The 17850-nt window shown below is 36.8% G+C and overlaps 2 protein-coding genes across 2 annotated transcripts in view; both read right to left on the minus strand.

Annotated features, from left to right (window-relative positions):
• The window catches only part of LOC121739113, a 28976-nt gene extending 21965 nt beyond the window's left edge, over nt 1–7011 (minus strand). The window contains exons 1-6 of the mRNA XM_042131440.1: nt 6946–7011; nt 6702–6870; nt 6295–6420; nt 4389–4515; nt 2179–2284; nt 1527–1627 (exon numbers count right to left, since the gene is read on the minus strand). Coding sequence (XP_041987374.1) covers nt 1527–1627; nt 2179–2284; nt 4389–4515; nt 6295–6420; nt 6702–6870; nt 6946–7001 — 685 coding nt within the window. The 5' untranslated portion in view covers nt 7002–7011. The remainder of the gene's footprint in view (nt 1–1526; nt 1628–2178; nt 2285–4388; nt 4516–6294; nt 6421–6701; nt 6871–6945) is intronic.
• A 460-nt stretch (nt 7012–7471) lies between these two features.
• Nucleotides 7472–17850, minus strand: part of LOC121738754 — a 127918-nt gene continuing 117539 nt past the window's right edge. Inside the window, exons 8-12 of the mRNA XM_042130989.1 lie at nt 14009–14182; nt 12243–12363; nt 9168–9275; nt 7623–7766; nt 7472–7513 (exon numbers count right to left, since the gene is read on the minus strand). Of these exons, the coding sequence (XP_041986923.1) occupies nt 7472–7513; nt 7623–7766; nt 9168–9275; nt 12243–12363; nt 14009–14182 (589 nt within the window). The remainder of the gene's footprint in view (nt 7514–7622; nt 7767–9167; nt 9276–12242; nt 12364–14008; nt 14183–17850) is intronic.

A 17850-nucleotide genomic window follows, 5' to 3' on the forward strand; every position in this document is an offset into this window, starting at 1 on the left:
TCGAATGGGCATGAAAAAGTCAACCATAATATGACCTCTCACCGATAGTGCGTCATCCGTTCCACTGGGTTACAAGGAAGAAAGAAGTGTGTAGATTCTGCGCACCACGGAAAAGTAAAAAATTATGTTCCGTGCTGCGCACACATTTAGATACTATATAAAATTACTCCTGAGGGCTGATTCACGATTTACGTTCGACTCGGATTCGGAATTTTTATTACCCGCCTGTCAGGACGGGTTATGTTATTAGCGCGTGTCAATTGTATGTACTTTACTATGTAATATTATTTATTACCTTGCATCTCCAGAACCGCTAAATCTAATGGAGTGAGGTAAAAAAAAATCTACCAAGCATAATATCGAGTGGGGTATCTAAATAAAGGATTTTAAACACTGATTCTAAATATGTATAATATAACTTACAGTTTTAATATGAAATGGAACGATAAACTTAAAAAACAAAAAACATTGATAACTACTACAATTAAAAATCTACTGAAAATACTGAAACAAGATGATAATTCAATGATAAGGTATTAAAAAAAACAATGATTAGGTATTTAAAACCAGAAACATCAATTGAAACAGTACCAAACCTATAATGTACCTACGTATTACACTTATAATTTACAAATATCAGCACGGTAGTCTTTCAATTTTTTATTAGATTGATTGTGGAAATGATTAGATGACTAAAAACTAAAAAGTCGCCAATAAAGTAAAATATAAAATCAATAATCGGCCAAGTGCGAGTCAGACTCGCGTACGAAGGGTTCCGTATAGTTATATAGAAAAAAATTGTGTTTTTTGTATTAATTATTATTTCATTATTTATTTTATTTTAATTTTATTATTTAATATTAAAGTACACATATAATTATTGAGGATTTTGTGAAAATTTCAAGTGCCGGTATGTTGCCATTATGGATTACCAGCCAAAAAGACTAAAAAATAACGTTTGTTGTATGGGAGCCCCCCTTAAATATTAACTTTATTTTATTTTTAGTATTTGTTGTTATAGCGGCATCAGAAATTCATAATCTGTGAAAATTTCAGAAGTCTAGCTATAGCGGTTCTTGAGTTACAGCCTGGAGACAGACAGACGGACAGACAGACGGACAGACAGACGGATAAACAGACGGACAGACATTGAAGTCTCAGTAATAGGGTCCCGTTTTACCCTTTGGGTACAGAACCCTAAAAATCAAAAAACCCGACTGCAAAAGAATGTTAACAAAAGAGATCGAAACAAGACCTAATGCTGCCTGAGGCATCGAATCCATGTTTTAATTGATACGAACCTTGCTTGCGAGTTTCATGCCAAGAATCAAGATGAATAGAAGGCTACATAGAAAAATGTAGAAGAAGAAGATTATAAAATGCAGTCGGGGGAATATTTTATGAAATATCCGAATCCGAGTCGAATTGCGTGTCGTGATTAGTGAATCAGGGGGTTGGGTAGCTAGCCTGTTTTATTAGAGAAACAGGCTACGGTCCCCGGGATCGGTGTGGAAGTTTATACTCACTGTTTGTTGTGCCGTGTGGTGGTAATATGGTGTGTTCACAGGAAATCCCTGGCTTGTAGAGACGACTGGGACCAGCGTGCGGCTCGTCGTGCGAAGCCGCGCTAAATAACACGTATGATTAGGATTAGGAATAAAAAAATACTTCTTATATCTATCTGCTATCAAATTTACGTATCGACGAATCGACGTTATTTAGTCAGGTGATTTGAGACAATATTAGTCGTGACCTCAGAACGGGTCGTGACCATAAAGTTAATATACCTAGCGGAATAGAGAAACAAAGGCCTGAGCAAGAGAGATGCCACTATCAGTAACACTGCGACAGCAGCACTCTTTTTCGACGTCCAGTCGGCATGTGCCGCACGTTGACAATTTAATCTCATAGAAATCATGTTCAATCATGCTTGTGTAAGTGTATACGTACACATATTTTTACACGCAGATGAAACCAATTTCGGTTACGTTTGACAGCTCGAGATTGTTGCTCTATTCCGCTACGCATATTAACTTTATGGTCGTGACTCATGACTAAAGATCAAAATCAAAAGAGATCAAAATCAAAACGCTATTAAAAATGTAACGCTACTTAAAAAACCGTTCGATACTTTCAATTACTGTGATATTGGTGTAGCATTTGGCCGGTTGTGGTTACCTGGTGGACTGTTGGAAACTGGACAAGCGTGAGTTGCGAGAACTGGCTGTGGACGTCCGGTGTATGAGGTGTCGCAGACCAGCTCTACCCGGCTTCCCGCTACAACCTACATTGTAAAATCGGTCTTATAAAATCATGAAATTGATATTAAAATATTTATTTAATTTCCCAGTTTTCATAACATAATATCAGATATATAACACACTTGGGTATCGTTTGAAAATACTTATCCGGAAAATTGCAGACTTCTAAACGTCTCAAGTATATTGTGGGTTGTGATCAATTTTGATAAATAGTAAAGTATACGTATATAATTTGATATCTAATAATTTTGCTACCGAATTCAATCCTACTAATATTATAAAGGCGAAAGTTTGTTTGGATGTATAGATGTATAGATGTATGGATGTGTAGATGTGTGGATGTGCGGATGTGTGGATGTGTGGATGTATGGTTGTTTGTTACTCTTTCACGCAAAAACTACTGAACGGATTTTAATGAAACTTTACAATAATATAGCTTATACATCAGAATAACACATAGGCTACAATTTTAACCGACTTTCAAAATGGGGGAGGTGTTATGTTCGTTTTCTTATGTTCAACGATTACTCCGCCGTTTATTAACCGATTTTCAAATTTTTTCTTTTGGTATATAGGGTAATCATCCTAATTTGGTATTATATTCACTAAAGTGTTGATCTGATGAAGGATCCATAAGTGATCGAGGGAACTCCTCAAAATTTATAGGGAAACATGTGGTAACATCTGTTTCGTAAGAAGTATTCTAAGCAGATGCTACCAACAAGTAAGATTTTGCACCGAGGTGTACCTGGTATACCGTGGTTCGGAAGGTGCTGGGAGAACTCCTGATTCTTTATAGATACAAGTTTGGGAGTTTCGGCGTTGTTTTAAAAACGGAAAGCATATGCTACTATGCAAATTACATTCATCATCATCATCACTACCATAATCACGCTGTTATTGGTACTTTTCATTCATGTCTTTTAGATCGAGACTCGAGTTTGTCAAGCGATAATTTAAAAAAAATCTATACCTATAGATTGCTTGAACCTATAGATTTTAATGTTTGCTTGAACGCGTACTGTAGTTCCTGAGATTACTCAGGAACTACAGGTCCGATTTAAAAACTTATTTCAGTGTTAGATAGCTCATTTACTCACGCTAAGACTAATACGGCCGAAGAAACTCAGAAAATGTGGGAAAAACGGGGGAAATATTAGAAATTACGAACTACTGGAGCAATTTTTATGGCAATATTAAGCACAGATATAGAGTAGACCAAGTGAAGGTAGTAGGGACATAAGCTGTTTTTTATGGGAAAATGTACGGTTTCTGTAAAATTCCTAATTTACGCGGGCGAAGTCTGGAAGAAGGACATCTAGTCTACTGTAAGTTGGAACACACGGATGCTTTTCCACCGTCGCTGTGTATCGGGGAATTTGTTTTATAATAATATCAATAGTATAGCTTCATTTGCCTGACTTTCGTCAGATTTTCGCCAAGCGAGGTGGTAATTGGACTAATTGGTATGCTCGGTCAGGCCGAAGCCCACGCGATTAATTTCAGCTGTCGCATATATAGCGACGCGCTTAGAAAACTTCCATAGTGCGATGTGGCGGTAATCCGGTAGTTGACCGTATGTTCAAAATTTTAAAATAATTATTTAATTTTATAGATTTATTGATAAAAACTCTAAAACAATACAAATAACGAAAAAATAATTATTGATGTGTTTTATTTTACATTGAAAAAAATTGGATTTATTAACTGTAAGCAGTAAGTCACGTGATTGGAAACGCCAATCTGAAGCAGTGACGTCATCGTTCAGTGTCAAACAAAATTGACAGTCGTTAGGTTAAGAGCTTACTCACTTTTGCTCTGTCAACGCTTGTTTTGTTTCATGAACGATTGTTTCGTGAATCGTGATCACGTGACCATAATGCCGCGTTTTTGTGACATATTCTAAATTCAGTATTTAAAATAATTTTTAATTTTTAACACAACAACTGAAGCGCTTAAAACTATTTTTAAAAAGTTGTCAACTTTGATTTTGGTACCCTCAATATACCCTCAATAAATATTGAGGGTACCAAAATCAAAATCAATCAAAATTTTACGGAGTGAAAGATAAAACTAGATATAATAATCGTCATATAAATACACTTTGGAGAAAACGATGATTCTTACCTTCAAAAGAGTCTGTAGTGATGGACTGAGTGATGTCATATTCAGTGGAAGTACCAATACTCCTATGCAACATCACAGCGACCCGCTCCCTCGCTTCGGTCTCCGCGATGGAGTCTTCCGGAGTACCCTGCTCGTGTGGAAACTTACTCGGATGAGAATTATTACGCGCACCAAATAATTCACAACCTTTTAAACGGGACTTGCATTTTAAGGTGAAATCCCCAAATATTTATTTAATATTTAATAATTTACTGTGCACAAGAAAAACTTACAATATTACAATGTACACATAAGGCTACACAAAGGCCTAATCTCTTTCAGGATCTATGGATAGAGTTAGGAAATATTGTTTTTGTTTGATCAAGGTTTGAGTCCAAGATAGTGGAAAGTAGAAGAGAGCAATTTGAAAGGGCCTTGGCCTGTAGACAAGTGGCAAAGCGCTAACGCTAACGCTAGCGCTACAAAATGTATGCGATTTGACATGAGTCATCGCTTCGCTAGCGAATACTAATGTCAAATCCATACATTTTGTAGCGCTAGCGCTAGCGTTAGCGTTAGCGTTTTGCCACTTGTCTACAGGGGCTGTTCGGAAAAGACAGGTATTCGGTATAATTATTGTGAACTTTGTTCTTTAAGTAATTTGCATCAATCTACAGGGTTACCGAGGGTTAGGGCCAGTTTCACCACTTCCTGATAAGGTGCCGATAAGGTGCCGAAAAGGCTAATCACAACTTTTTTGACAGATTCTCCATACTTGATCAGTCAAGTTAATTGGTGGATAGCCTATTCGTCACTTATCAGGAAGTGGTGAAACAGGCCCTAAGAGTTGCTTTATACAGAGTAACCGTACCGTTATCGAAAAATTAACTTTAAACTGTTTACTACTTTCTGTCCAATTATAACTCGCCAGTCGTGCATACAAAAGCACTTATTAATTATTACAATATTAATTATGTGTTACATTATAATCAAGTAAACTATTTCGCATGCTGTACGAGTATAATGTGTGTTACTTAATATCGCTTACAGGACAAGCATCATCTATTCTAAATACCTATATAAAAATGTACACCTGATGTTAAAATTACTTCATACCTTATTATAATATATATTATTAGGTATGTGGTCTTCTTACGTTGGGTCATGAGTCATGACTCATGACCCATGACAGACTTAAGCAATTACATTAGGCCTATGATCGGGGTTAGTTGTGCGAGCTATATACAGCTAAGCATGGTTGCCCATCACACCTAACGTGAAGTGGGGCCTTTGAGAAAGTGTCACGAAAAAAATCGTAACATGTTTTTACCTCAATTTATAAGCTACAGGCTAGCTGCGTGGGTCACTCCCATTTTAGTGGCAAATCAGTCGTGACGCAGTTTTATTTTTGTTGTTTAGTGCAGAGTGAGTAAGAGTACACTTGCGGAAGTTCTATGAAGCAAACTACTGGGTAGATAGGCATGTGCAGTATCCGAGCCTTTAGCTTAGTTACCATCCCTAATTACGACGATTCAGTCCGAAAAATGGTTATTGACATACGCATCGCAGAACCTTACTAAGCGATGCTTATACTAAATAACATTTATTTTCATTTTGAAATTCTTTGACGTCATTTAAGTTAGGGCAACTTGGCTAACATCTCTAGACACTCAGTCAAATTGTCTTAGATAGTTCCGATGGCGAGGATAAGAATCAATAATGTATGATGTTTAACATAACATAACGTAAACGCCATGTCACATGACGTAAGTGACATGGCGCTTACGATGCCTTACGTGAAATACCATGCATTTTGATTCCTGACTTAGCCGTCGAAATTATCAAAAGCGATTTGACTATGTTCGCTAGTCTACTCTTTCTAGGTCTACACTAAATAAAAATAATGTAAATAAAGAAAAATAAATACCCTGCTGAAAATGCTGTAATCTGACGAATCCATTTCCATTTCGCTGAGGTCACGGTGAGGGTTCCTCGCGAACCAAACACTCAAATCATAAGACATTTTCGCCTCCCTTACTTTTAGTTCCCACGTCTAAAACAAGAGGCTCGTGAAATTTCTAGATGTTCATAAATAAATAAATAGCAATAACTTTGTATAAATATACATTACAAATACATATTATGCCAATTATATTAGTAAAAAAAAAAAAAAAATACGTGTGGCACTCGAGAACTGCCGCGGTAAAGCTATTAGCATAGCATTTTTTATGAACTAAGATAACGGGAATACAAATTAGTATTCGTGTACAGTCACGAGCGCGAGTTAATCTGTGACATAGCTGAAGTGCGCGAAATAATAATGTTTGTACTTACTCGAAGCGTTTGTAAGGGATTCGGGTCTTTGGCTGTCTCTGACAGGACGAAACTCGTGTAAGATGACCCCACGTCGTCCACTACGACGTACACTAGCCCGGACAGATCTTTATTAGTCTTGCTTATGTACTTTGGGAATTGTATCATACGATCGATCATATACTTAGGTCTACAAAATAAAATATAAAATAAAAATAATTCGCCTTGCACGTAATCCACGCACGAGAAACGGAAAAAATAATACCTTATTAATTTGTAGGGATAGTTTCCTTTCGTCATTTTCTTACAAACTAATAACATATCTGTCAATAAAAACACGTGAACTTCGATCTGCAAAAAAATAATATACTTAAGTGTCAAAAAAAAATATCTGGGGGCACGGTAGTGCCCCCGCCAAGGCGAGCCAATACATATTACAAAAATATATATTTCGCCAATTGTCCTGAATACCTGTAAATAAATTCGCAATGCATAAAATATATCTTGTGCATTTGCTACTAGATAATTATACGATAGACATAAAGACCAATTTTTTTTCATTTTAACTTGGAATATCATAAATATTTTTTTAATTAAAATATAAAACATATTATACACACAACACGCATTTTTGATTTTTAAATTAAATATTTTTTAAATTATTATTGATCTATATGTCTTTTTGAACAATAATATAAAAAAATAAAAACAAATTTTGGATGCATCCAATAGGAGATTTCCTAAATATAGCTCAGTTTTTTATTACATATTATTATGTTTTAAGTAAATGACTATAGTGTGTTTAAATAGTGATCCGATATTAATATATTTAGCTATGAAAAAATATTAAAAATTGAAAAGTTTTTTAATGTTACTTTCTTAAAATAAAAAAAGTGTTTTGACTACGAGTGTACGTGAGAATTGTAGCGAATGGTGGCTTGCCTCTTTAACGTTGTCCTTAAATCTCATGTCCCCCTGAAACACGACACATCGACTTTGGGATCCCACGCAGCCAACCATGGGGGATCTTAGATTCAGTTGCGAGAACATGCGAAAGTATCTATCCAAGTCCTCGTCCTTGAAATCCTAGAATAATTATGGTCATAATTGAATAAATAATGAGGTTTCAGTTAGCCCTTTTTTAACCGAATTATTGCCAGGTTTCTGAGGTGGATTTTTGGTAATTTATTTATTCAATAAAGCCCGGTGCTGATTTTCTGAAATATTTTTAATAGGTGTTTATTATTGACTAGCGTTTTAATTGGCTACCGTCGAAACGTTAACCGATCAACAACGCTATCGAAAAGATTATAACTCTTTGTTAAAAATCATTGTAACCGGGTATAAAACTTACGTTGGTCTCGTCAATTCACCTCATAAAACCAGACTATGTTTAAACACTACGAAAAAATGTTCGTCGGCACAGCTTAATAATGAAAAAAAACATCTTAGAAAATTAAAAAGTCTTCTCTAAATCTTTTTCACTTTTACGTGTAATTTTACATTTTACCTTAACGATCCATGGAGATTAGACTATGGTCGTTCGAACCGGACGGGTTTGGAATTCAAATCAGAGGGCAAAAATGTAAAGATTGTTAAATTTGTTTATAATATGTAGATTTTAGAATATTTTGGAAATCAAAAAATGAGTTTCGTGTATCCATTTTAATTCATAACTTCGAACGTTTACAAATTAAAGATTTTTTTTCAAACGGTGTATAAAAATCTGCTAAAACATCAGCTCAGTTTCGAAGTATCTCAAAGAAGCGCCCATGAATAGTGAACATGTCGCAGTCATCTGGTTCAATCTGCGATTCGATTGAATGACTAGCGCATTCATTAGCCGCGTTCTGACCAAGCGAGCAGCCTCGCGAGGCAGTTGCTCGGTCGGTCAGGACGTGCCTCGCCCGAGGGAAACACATGCGTTGCCTCGCCCGAGCGTGCCTCGGCTCATCGGCGAGCATCGACAAAAACCGACAATGCTTGGCCCGAGCCAAGCATTGTCGGTTTTTGTCGATGCTCAAAGGCGCCTCGGTACGTTTGCCGCGCTCAGTAGGCACATTCTGACCGACCGAGCAACTGCCTCGCGAGGCTGCCGCGCGAGGCTGCTCGCTTGGTCAGTACGCGGCTATTGAATGACACCATTCAATTGAATGACTCGGCCGAACGTCGATTAAACGAATAATCGACTTTTAGTCAAAACGTTAAACGTCACAGTCAACGACGTGACGAGTTGTTCTTTAGTCATTCAATTGAATGGTGTCATTCAATGAATGCGCTAGTCATTCAATCGAATCGCATATTAAACCAGATGACTGCGACACACACAACATAATATTATCTCATAAGTCGTAACACAAAATTATCAGTTGTATTCATATCTTTTACAATAAATTACAATATTCGTTTTCTTTATAATCCCTAAAATAATAAGGGAAGAACGAGACAAGAAATGATGATACATGAAATAAGATAAAATATACTTACTACTTCGTAACTTTCAATCGAATTTGCAACTTCCTCCAATTTCTCGAGCTCCTCGCGTTGACGCACCGAACGGTTCAAATCCAGTACGTAGTTCTTCGTAAATGTTTCCTGCGAAGTAAATTATAAGTTGAGAAAAGACAAATGAAGGGAGAGAAGCAATTACGTTTTATTTTGAAACATCAATGTCTCTCAACAGGTGTTGAGACGGCCACTGAACTCGGAAATCGGTGAAATGGTCCAGCGTTGATTTTACTTGGCTTCTCGAAGGCGGATGTTATATCTTTTATTTATTAATTTTATTATAATTACTTTTTGCATTTTTTTAGTTTTTAGTAAAATTATATTTGAAAAGTGATTACGGTAATGTTATTGTAATCTTACAACAAAGACAAGTTCTGGAAATATGATAGTTTTAGGAAAGGTCATGGTAGGCCCCTGCAAGCGTCATAAACTGTCGACTGCTGCCGACGCGTGCTGCCGACACGTGCCGTTCGTCTGTAAAAAGCCTTAATCTTTGTGCAGTCATAGTGCTCAATAGCTATGTCCACACTATGCGCTTTCATCTTCAATTTTCGTCATCTTCTTTCATTCAACTTTCGTTTTGGCGCACTCAATAATTGTATGCGTCAACGAACGCAACGCCAACATTGTAATTTTTTCTTCAGTTGCAGTGTCTGTCAGATTATTGTAACATTTTACGGGGTGGAATATGTGCGACTTATTTGGTCATAAGAAATTCCAGAAAAAAAGAACCAAGCGAAAGTTTTGGATATGGTCAGAGCGCTTCCGTTGCTGGCATGCCTCACGTGCGCCGTTGACTGCGCTATAATGCATGCCCTTGATGAACAAAACAAAAGCACGGTGTGGCCATATAGTCCGGTTAACGAATTACTCAAACGAGGGAATAGAGTGTGTGAGCGGGAACCTAAGCGATTTCTGCTGGAACTTATTCAGGGTAATTAGGGACAAAACATACTAAAAGTCCTGACGTCTAGGAGGTGAGTCCCGGAGGGAGGGGGTGGGGGGGTGGGGGGGTGACAAAAGGTCAATTTTTGGGTTTTCACCAATAACTAAAAAATTATGCGTTGTAGCAAAAAATATACTATGATGAAATTAAAGCTTATTAAATTCTCTTTAATTTAGATTCTATACATTTTTTCCAAATTCTCATCCGTTTTCGAACTACACGCTCAGGAAAAGTGAAAATTAAAAAAGGCTTTATTTTTAAATATTCCTTTCTATTTCTATTTGAATAATAGCTTTATCGCTTCTATGCTTCATTCGGTGAGGGAGAAGGCCTCACTCACTGAACCCTACATCCCTCATCCCCTTATCCAGGGGGTAGGATGTGATGAAGGGATTGGTCCCTACCAGACCAATCCCTTCATCACACCCCTTAAAGCGGCAACGCACCTGTAGCACCCCTGTTGCAGACGTCGCATAGGCAATATGGTAACCAGTTTCCATCAGGTAGTCCATACTCTTGTTTGCCAGCTTAGTTATATCAATAAAAAACACCATGAATCATCGGGAATGAGCTGATCCCTCGAGAGTGAGGGTGGAAAAATGAAGGCCTCTTGACGCCAGGAACAATATACGACTTTTTCATCTGAGGCTTTACTAAAAACAACATTTTGTTACTACAAACAGAATTAGAAATGAATACGTGTACATATTTAAAATAAAGCTTTTTTTTAATTTTCACTTTTCCTGAGCGTGTAGTTCTAAAACTGTATAAAATTTAAATTACTTATAGAGAATTTAATAAGCTGAATACTTTTTGCTATAACGCATCGTTTTTTAGTTATTGGCGAAAAAACAAAAATTAAGACCTTTGTCGCCCCCCCCCCCTCCAGCTCACCTCCTAGACGTCAGGACTTTTAGTATGTTTTGCCCCTAACCACCCTGAAAACTTTCCTGCAGAAATCGCTTAGGTTCCCTGCCGCTCACGCATTCTACAACTACTTTATTGACTGTGCTAATAGATAATGAAGATTTTTTCAAACTTTGCTATTGCTAAACAAAAGTTCAACATATAACCTCCTTCTTTTTGGAAGTTGGTTAAAAAGATTACCAAAATAAGCTCAGGTGTACGGCTTTGTGATTGCGTCACACTTGCGCGTCGATCTGTCTCTGTCAGTACTTGATTACTGTTTGTGGGTTAAGAAATCACTTTCGTGATAAGTGATAACAGATTCTATTAACAATCTATTTTATATAGGCAACATTTTGACTTTATTTTATCCTTCTACAATTCGATTACGAGGAAATAATCAAAGCTTTTACAATTTACGGTAAAAGATAAGTACTAGATAAGTAAAATAATAGTATTTCTATATATATATATATATATATATATATATATATATATATATATATTACACATAATAAAATATATAAATATATTACTATATATATTTTATAAATATATGAGGATATTTTTTTTTCTTTGTTTAAGTTTAGCACTTTAACATTATTTTCTGCCACCATATTTTGGTTGCTTGGAAGAAACCGCTGAAAGCGGTAAGGCCGCCTATTTGCTATGTTCCTTGCCTAATGTTATTTTTTATTGTTTATAATGCAAATAAAGAATTTATAAATAAATTATAAATAAATATTTCAATGTATGAATATATACTTAAATTCAGTGCAAGCGCAGCGAACATCAAATAATTTTCCATTCCATTACAAATGCTCCACGTATTTCAATCTAAAAATTGTTAATGTTATATTTTGTACACCAGCTATTTCAGCGGTGAATTTTTTCTTTACCCGGAGCTATTTGGATTAAATCTCAAATTGGAATCCGTATTCGTTTGACGGACTTAATTATTGTGTTATAATATTGATATCTACTTGATTTAGCTCTTATATTTCACGTGTATTAATATCGTTGGTTTAAGGTACATTAAGATAAATTAGTAGTTAGTTTGGTAGATTGACGTAGGAGGTGGTATCGTCGTGCCATAGTCTTGTTTTGAAATTATGTTTGCATGTTAATAAAAAATCAAATAGCACTTTTGTAAAATAATCTGGCATTTTAGACACAAACTTGAGACTAGAGTATGTACTCACCATAGCCAATAGCGAGGTACGTTCTGGCTCTGTGTCAGTGTGTGTGATGATTCTCCGCAGTATCAGGCTGTATTTAGTTAGGCGTTGCATGGGCTTCACCAAGAAGTCTGCTAGTTGAAGCCTGCAACGACAAGATGAGTCAACTATACACACTACTAAAATTTGAATAATGGAACCCAGGCTTATACTGTAAAGGTGAAGCCAAATGAGCGTAATTTTGTGAGTCGCGAGTCGCAGAATTTCTGCCGCGTAAATATCTTTTCATACAAATCATGACTCACAAAATTATGCTCGTGTGAATCAAATAGGACTTTTGTGTGAAACTGAATGCAGCAGAATTTCTGCCAGCCGAAATTCTGCGACTCACAACTCACAAATTACGCTCGTTTGGCTTCACCCTAAATAGCAAAGCGTATCTGTATGTTTTTTTTACCTTTTCACGCTTTTCGCTACAACTGCTGAATCTATGACGACGAATTTAGTAAGCCTCGAGAAAAGACATAATTCTTATAACAAAAAATATAATCGATCTAGATGTTTTAGATCTAGGGTAGATCGTAACTAAATTTTTTTGGTAAACTTAGATTTTGATGCAGAAAGTATAGTGATGCAAATATATTTTTTCTGGTGTAAAACCCGTAAATGTCTTGACCATTTTAGTACATGTTGATGGCAAAAAACTAAAACAACATTACCTGCCGCACTCAATGGAACATTAATTATTACATAAATGTTATAAATTCAAAACTTTGTCTTTAAGTTGTCTGTCAAACTCATAATTAAATTGAAGGTTAATCATAATAATTAAATGTGTCTGAGTGTGTCAGTTAGATTTATTTGGAGTCATTTTGTATAAATAGGATAGCGAGCTGTTAAATCTTTGGTGATCATTTTACATTAAGATGCTAGTATAATGTTGGTGATCATTTACTATTTTTGGTTATACAATGATTTATTTGGAGTCATTTTACATAAATAGGATAGCGAGATGTTAAATCTTTGGTTATCATTTACATTAAAATGGTGGTCTGTATTTTGGTGATCGTTTACTATTTTTGTCTGTGAAATGTTACTATTTCTGGTGATCAGTTAATTATAAGCCGTTAACTATTTCACTTATTAATCTAATTCTATCAAAATTTCTAAGTTACGAGCTTACACATCTAGACTTAGATACACATACGATTCCCGAAATTAACGAAATTAGACGCGACGAACTTGCGGGCTACAATGGTTATTCAATATTTATATTATATTGAGTCTCTTTGGAGCATAAATCAAAATCTTATCGGAAATATTTTATTCCCAGGGTGTCGGGAGAGAGTTATAAGAATTTAAGCGTGCGATTCATTTTTCATATCTAAATAGGTTTGAATACATTTTTTAGAACCTAGTTCGACTTGCTTCCTTTTTACGCATTAGTCAGGTTTTTGAGTCAGGGTAAAATTCATCATAGATTATCATGTTATCTTTTTTATGAATTTATGAAAGAGATACGCACGATATTTTGAACGATGCATGCACCGAACGGGTGCATGAGGGCCTGATAAGTGTGCTTTCGCAATACGTCCGTATTCCGATCCGAGTCGAGACTTCGAGTGTACGAATCGAATTCGGATCAGACGCGAAAGCGCTCCAATGCCTTGTTCACACCGAGTTGAGTGAAAAGTCAGTGGCGACTGGCGAGACAGTGCTCTCGGCCTATTTGATTGTCTCACCACTCTACTCGATAGTTGTAATCAAGCCCTAGACAGATGTGTCCTCACCGGTTGCAGAGCTTGTGCGAGTGACACCAGTTCAGATACATGGTGAACTCCGGGTCGGTGCTGATGCTGCGCAGGTACTCCACGGTCTTGCTCTGGTCTTTGACATACCGGTCGTACGGCGACAGGATCTCCCGGAACCTGCAGAACCCGGGGGCCATCAGCTCTGTGTTGAACCTGTGGGCAAAAAAAGCATCCCGTTTGAGCCAGTCTGTGTGATGACAAAAGAAATAACGTCATTATCGTTTTCGCCTCGACTCTGATGTTATATCGCAGATGACAGAACACAGATGAGTGTAGAATCAGGCACCGACCAAGCGGGCGCGGTCTAAGCGTGAAGATTTAGGTAACAAATAGACAACACCTTAGAATTTGCAATCCACGCTAATGTTAATAAATGCGAAAGTGTGTTTGTCTGTCTGTTACCTCTTCACGCCCAGACCGATGAACCGATTTTGCTGCAATTTTTTATGGAGATACTACGTGGAAAAAGTCCTGGTTCCCGCGTGATAAACGAATTATAGCGCAACGGAGTTGTGGGCATTATCTATACTTTGTGCGTTTTATGCACGCAAACCGCGTGACACATTATAATTGACAGTAGTAGGGAAGTTACCTAACAAAAATTAATCGATAATTTAAAAATATAGAATCACTTCGTAAAGGAATTGCAATCGAAATTATCGATTTCGTACTGACATTTCAGTGGTACCGGCGATTTAAGATGGCCTTTTTATCGATTTGATTTCGATTCAGCAGAGTCAATCTCTATTGACATAAGTTCCGTTTCATGCATCTGACATTTTTCAAATGTTTCCGTAACAATAATTTTATACTCCTATTTCACAGTTAATATTTATAATTTTATATTAATAAGTTAGCATTTAGCAACTTTTCATTTTTATTCATTTACAATTATAGGAAACATTTGTTTTGTAGATGGAATAGAATTTATTACATTTTGTTTTTTTTTGTTTTCTTGTAAAAAAAAACCCGTAGCAAGCAATATGAAAACTGTCACCCATATCATCTTAAAACGCACAAACTATAGTATCAGTATAAATCAAAGTGGTACTTTGGCAGTTAAACATATCCCGCTATTGGGCTCCTATTTTTTTTCTGTGCAAATACTTATGAACGATAATAATTATTAGAACTGTCTGTAATGCGAGGTACTTAAAGTATCAATAATTGGAAGTTGCACACTCCAGATCATTGAATAGTTACTTCGTTATTTTCTGAGTACCTATGGGGCTTAATATCACTTTTACTGCGAGTCTACCACACACGTCTGCACCCAACAACCCTTCCTATCCCATCCACATTTCATCCATCACATATTTTATCCCTTCAGACACGTTACCGAACCTTTTTTTTTCAATTTAACAGATCTCTTGAAACTTTTTCACTTCTAACTGGGAAAGTTTAGTTTGACGAATGGGTAGGTATGAATGTTTATAATGTTATCGCGTATGACTATTTCATTTTAAATAGTAGCTATGCATTCTTCAAAGGGTTCTAAAATGGGGTTGTAATGTTCTGCTGTGGTTTTATTTACAGCCGTACCATACATAATATGTTTAAATTCTGTCTTTATATTATGAATAGTACATTTCGATAATGTCAAATTCTATCAGAAGAAAAGCAATAAACAAAGAGAACAGAAGCAACTCGCCCGAACCACATTTTGCGCGAAAATTCGTTTATTGCGGGAATCGTACATTTTCCGGGATAAAAAGTAGCTCGACTTGGCGGGGGCACTGCCGTGCCCCCAGATTCTATGTGCTTTCCCGGGACACAAAGTACTCCATTCCAAATTTTTTTTTAATGAAATAACGGGCAAACAGGCAAACGGGGCACCTGATGGAAAGCAACTTCCGTCGCCCATAGAAACTCGCAGCATCAGGAGAGCTGCAGGTGCGTTGCCGGCCTTTAAAGAGGGAATAGGGTAATAGGGGAGGGTAGGGATAGGAAGGGAAGGGAATAGGGGAGGGAGGGAAGGGAATGGGATAGGGGATTGGGCCACCGGTAAACTCACTCACTCGGCGAAACACAGCACAAGCGCTGTTTCACGCTGGTTTTCTGTGAGAACGTGGTATTTCTCCGGTCGAGCCGGCCCATTCGTGCCGAAGCATGGCTCTCCCACGTATAAATCATGGCAATCCCCATGACAAAACCTTGTCATGAAGAGGCAACAGAGGCAACAGCCAGATATACATACACACTTTGGCATATTATGACGTTGAACTAAGACGGATCAATGATGAATTCGCAGTAAATCCTCCCGTGAAAACGAAATGAAGTTCGAATTTGAATAAGCCTCCTCTGTACCCTATCCGTAATACTATAAGAGTTAAAACGAGGCCAAAAAATACACTGAAAAATTTGCATGGCTTTGCTCTATCATAACGCTCTATTCTTTGCTTTCTGTCTTTATTTACTTCATACTTTTAGCCCATATTCAGGGGTATAATATAATAAGTAAGTCTATGTACCGATGCACTATCAATTGGCTTTAATGCTAAGTACTCACATACGGTTTTACTCGATCGAGCAATCAGGGTAAAACCAAGCTTGGGCTTTCGTCCACATAATATATTATACAGCATTAATCTATTCAGTAACGCGCCCCGTTCAGTATTCACCAAACTGTTCGAACCAAAAGATGTCTGTTCAACTAAGGAGCCGGTGGCCACATTAAGCAAGTCTTACAATTCAACACATTCTTGAGTAAAGCTCGACGGCTCGCATCGAGTAAGTTCGAAGGAAATTAGATCTAGTTAATTCCATCGAGCCGGCTCGATGCGAGCCTTCGAGCTGTAAATTTTGCGTAAATTACACAATAATGTTTATTCGATTTGGAGTAAAACTATCGAGTTATACCGATAGTGAGTACTGACCGATAGGATAATTACGTTATTCGTTCGGGTAATGTTGAGTCAAAGTTGATCTGGGCAAGTGATAATCTAACCACGTTGAGTAGGTCCACCATCTATCAATAAAATTCTATAAAGGTAATTACGGTTGTAATATAGAATGTTTGTAACAACAATATCCTCCAAAAACATAAATGTAAAAATGGAGAGCCAAGTTCCATACAAACATTATTCTTGTCTATGGACTTCGCCGTAAAAAGGATGGAGATGTATAAAATGAGTGTCAAGTTCTATGGAAAATTTAAATATGTATGTGTAGGAACCAAATAACATTATGAACAAATAATATAGTCTATTTCTTCTCTACATAGGGGACTCATATTATACACCTTAAAGTATTCCGTTATAATAGTTTTTATTATTCGTAGGTTATAACATTGTTTATACACCCTGTGAAGTTTATTATTATCATTAGCCTTTTTGCTGGTATTTTTGTCATAATATCAAAGTTGGAGTGTCTTGTTCTAGCTTGGTAATCAGCGTGTCCTGTGACACATAGGCCTCCTCCAGCCTTTTCCATTATTTTCTGTTCCTAGCCACTCTCATCCACGTTACTCCTGCTATCTTTGTTATGTCATTGGGCCACCGTCTAATTGGTCTTCCTCTTTTTCGCTTTCCGTCTCTGGGTTACCATTCTGATACTCTTTTTGTCCATTTTTCTATCCTCTCCCTTGTCATGTGTCCTGTCCATCGCCATTTCAGCTGTCCTATCTTCTTTATTAAGTCTTCTACTTTTGTTGTATGTGACATCGAAAATCACTAAAACATCGAAAAAGAGCAACATAAATTAGTTGCTGTTGCTCTTTTTCGATGTTTTAGTGTGACTCCTACCATACTCCTTTCCATTGACCTCTGACATGTTCTGAGTTTGAGGAGACGTTCTTGTGTCAATGCCCATGTTTGGCAGCC

This window comes from Aricia agestis, chromosome Z (assembly GCF_905147365.1).
Source record: "Aricia agestis chromosome Z, ilAriAges1.1, whole genome shotgun sequence".
Classification (NCBI taxonomy): Eukaryota; Metazoa; Arthropoda; class Insecta; order Lepidoptera; family Lycaenidae; genus Aricia; species Aricia agestis.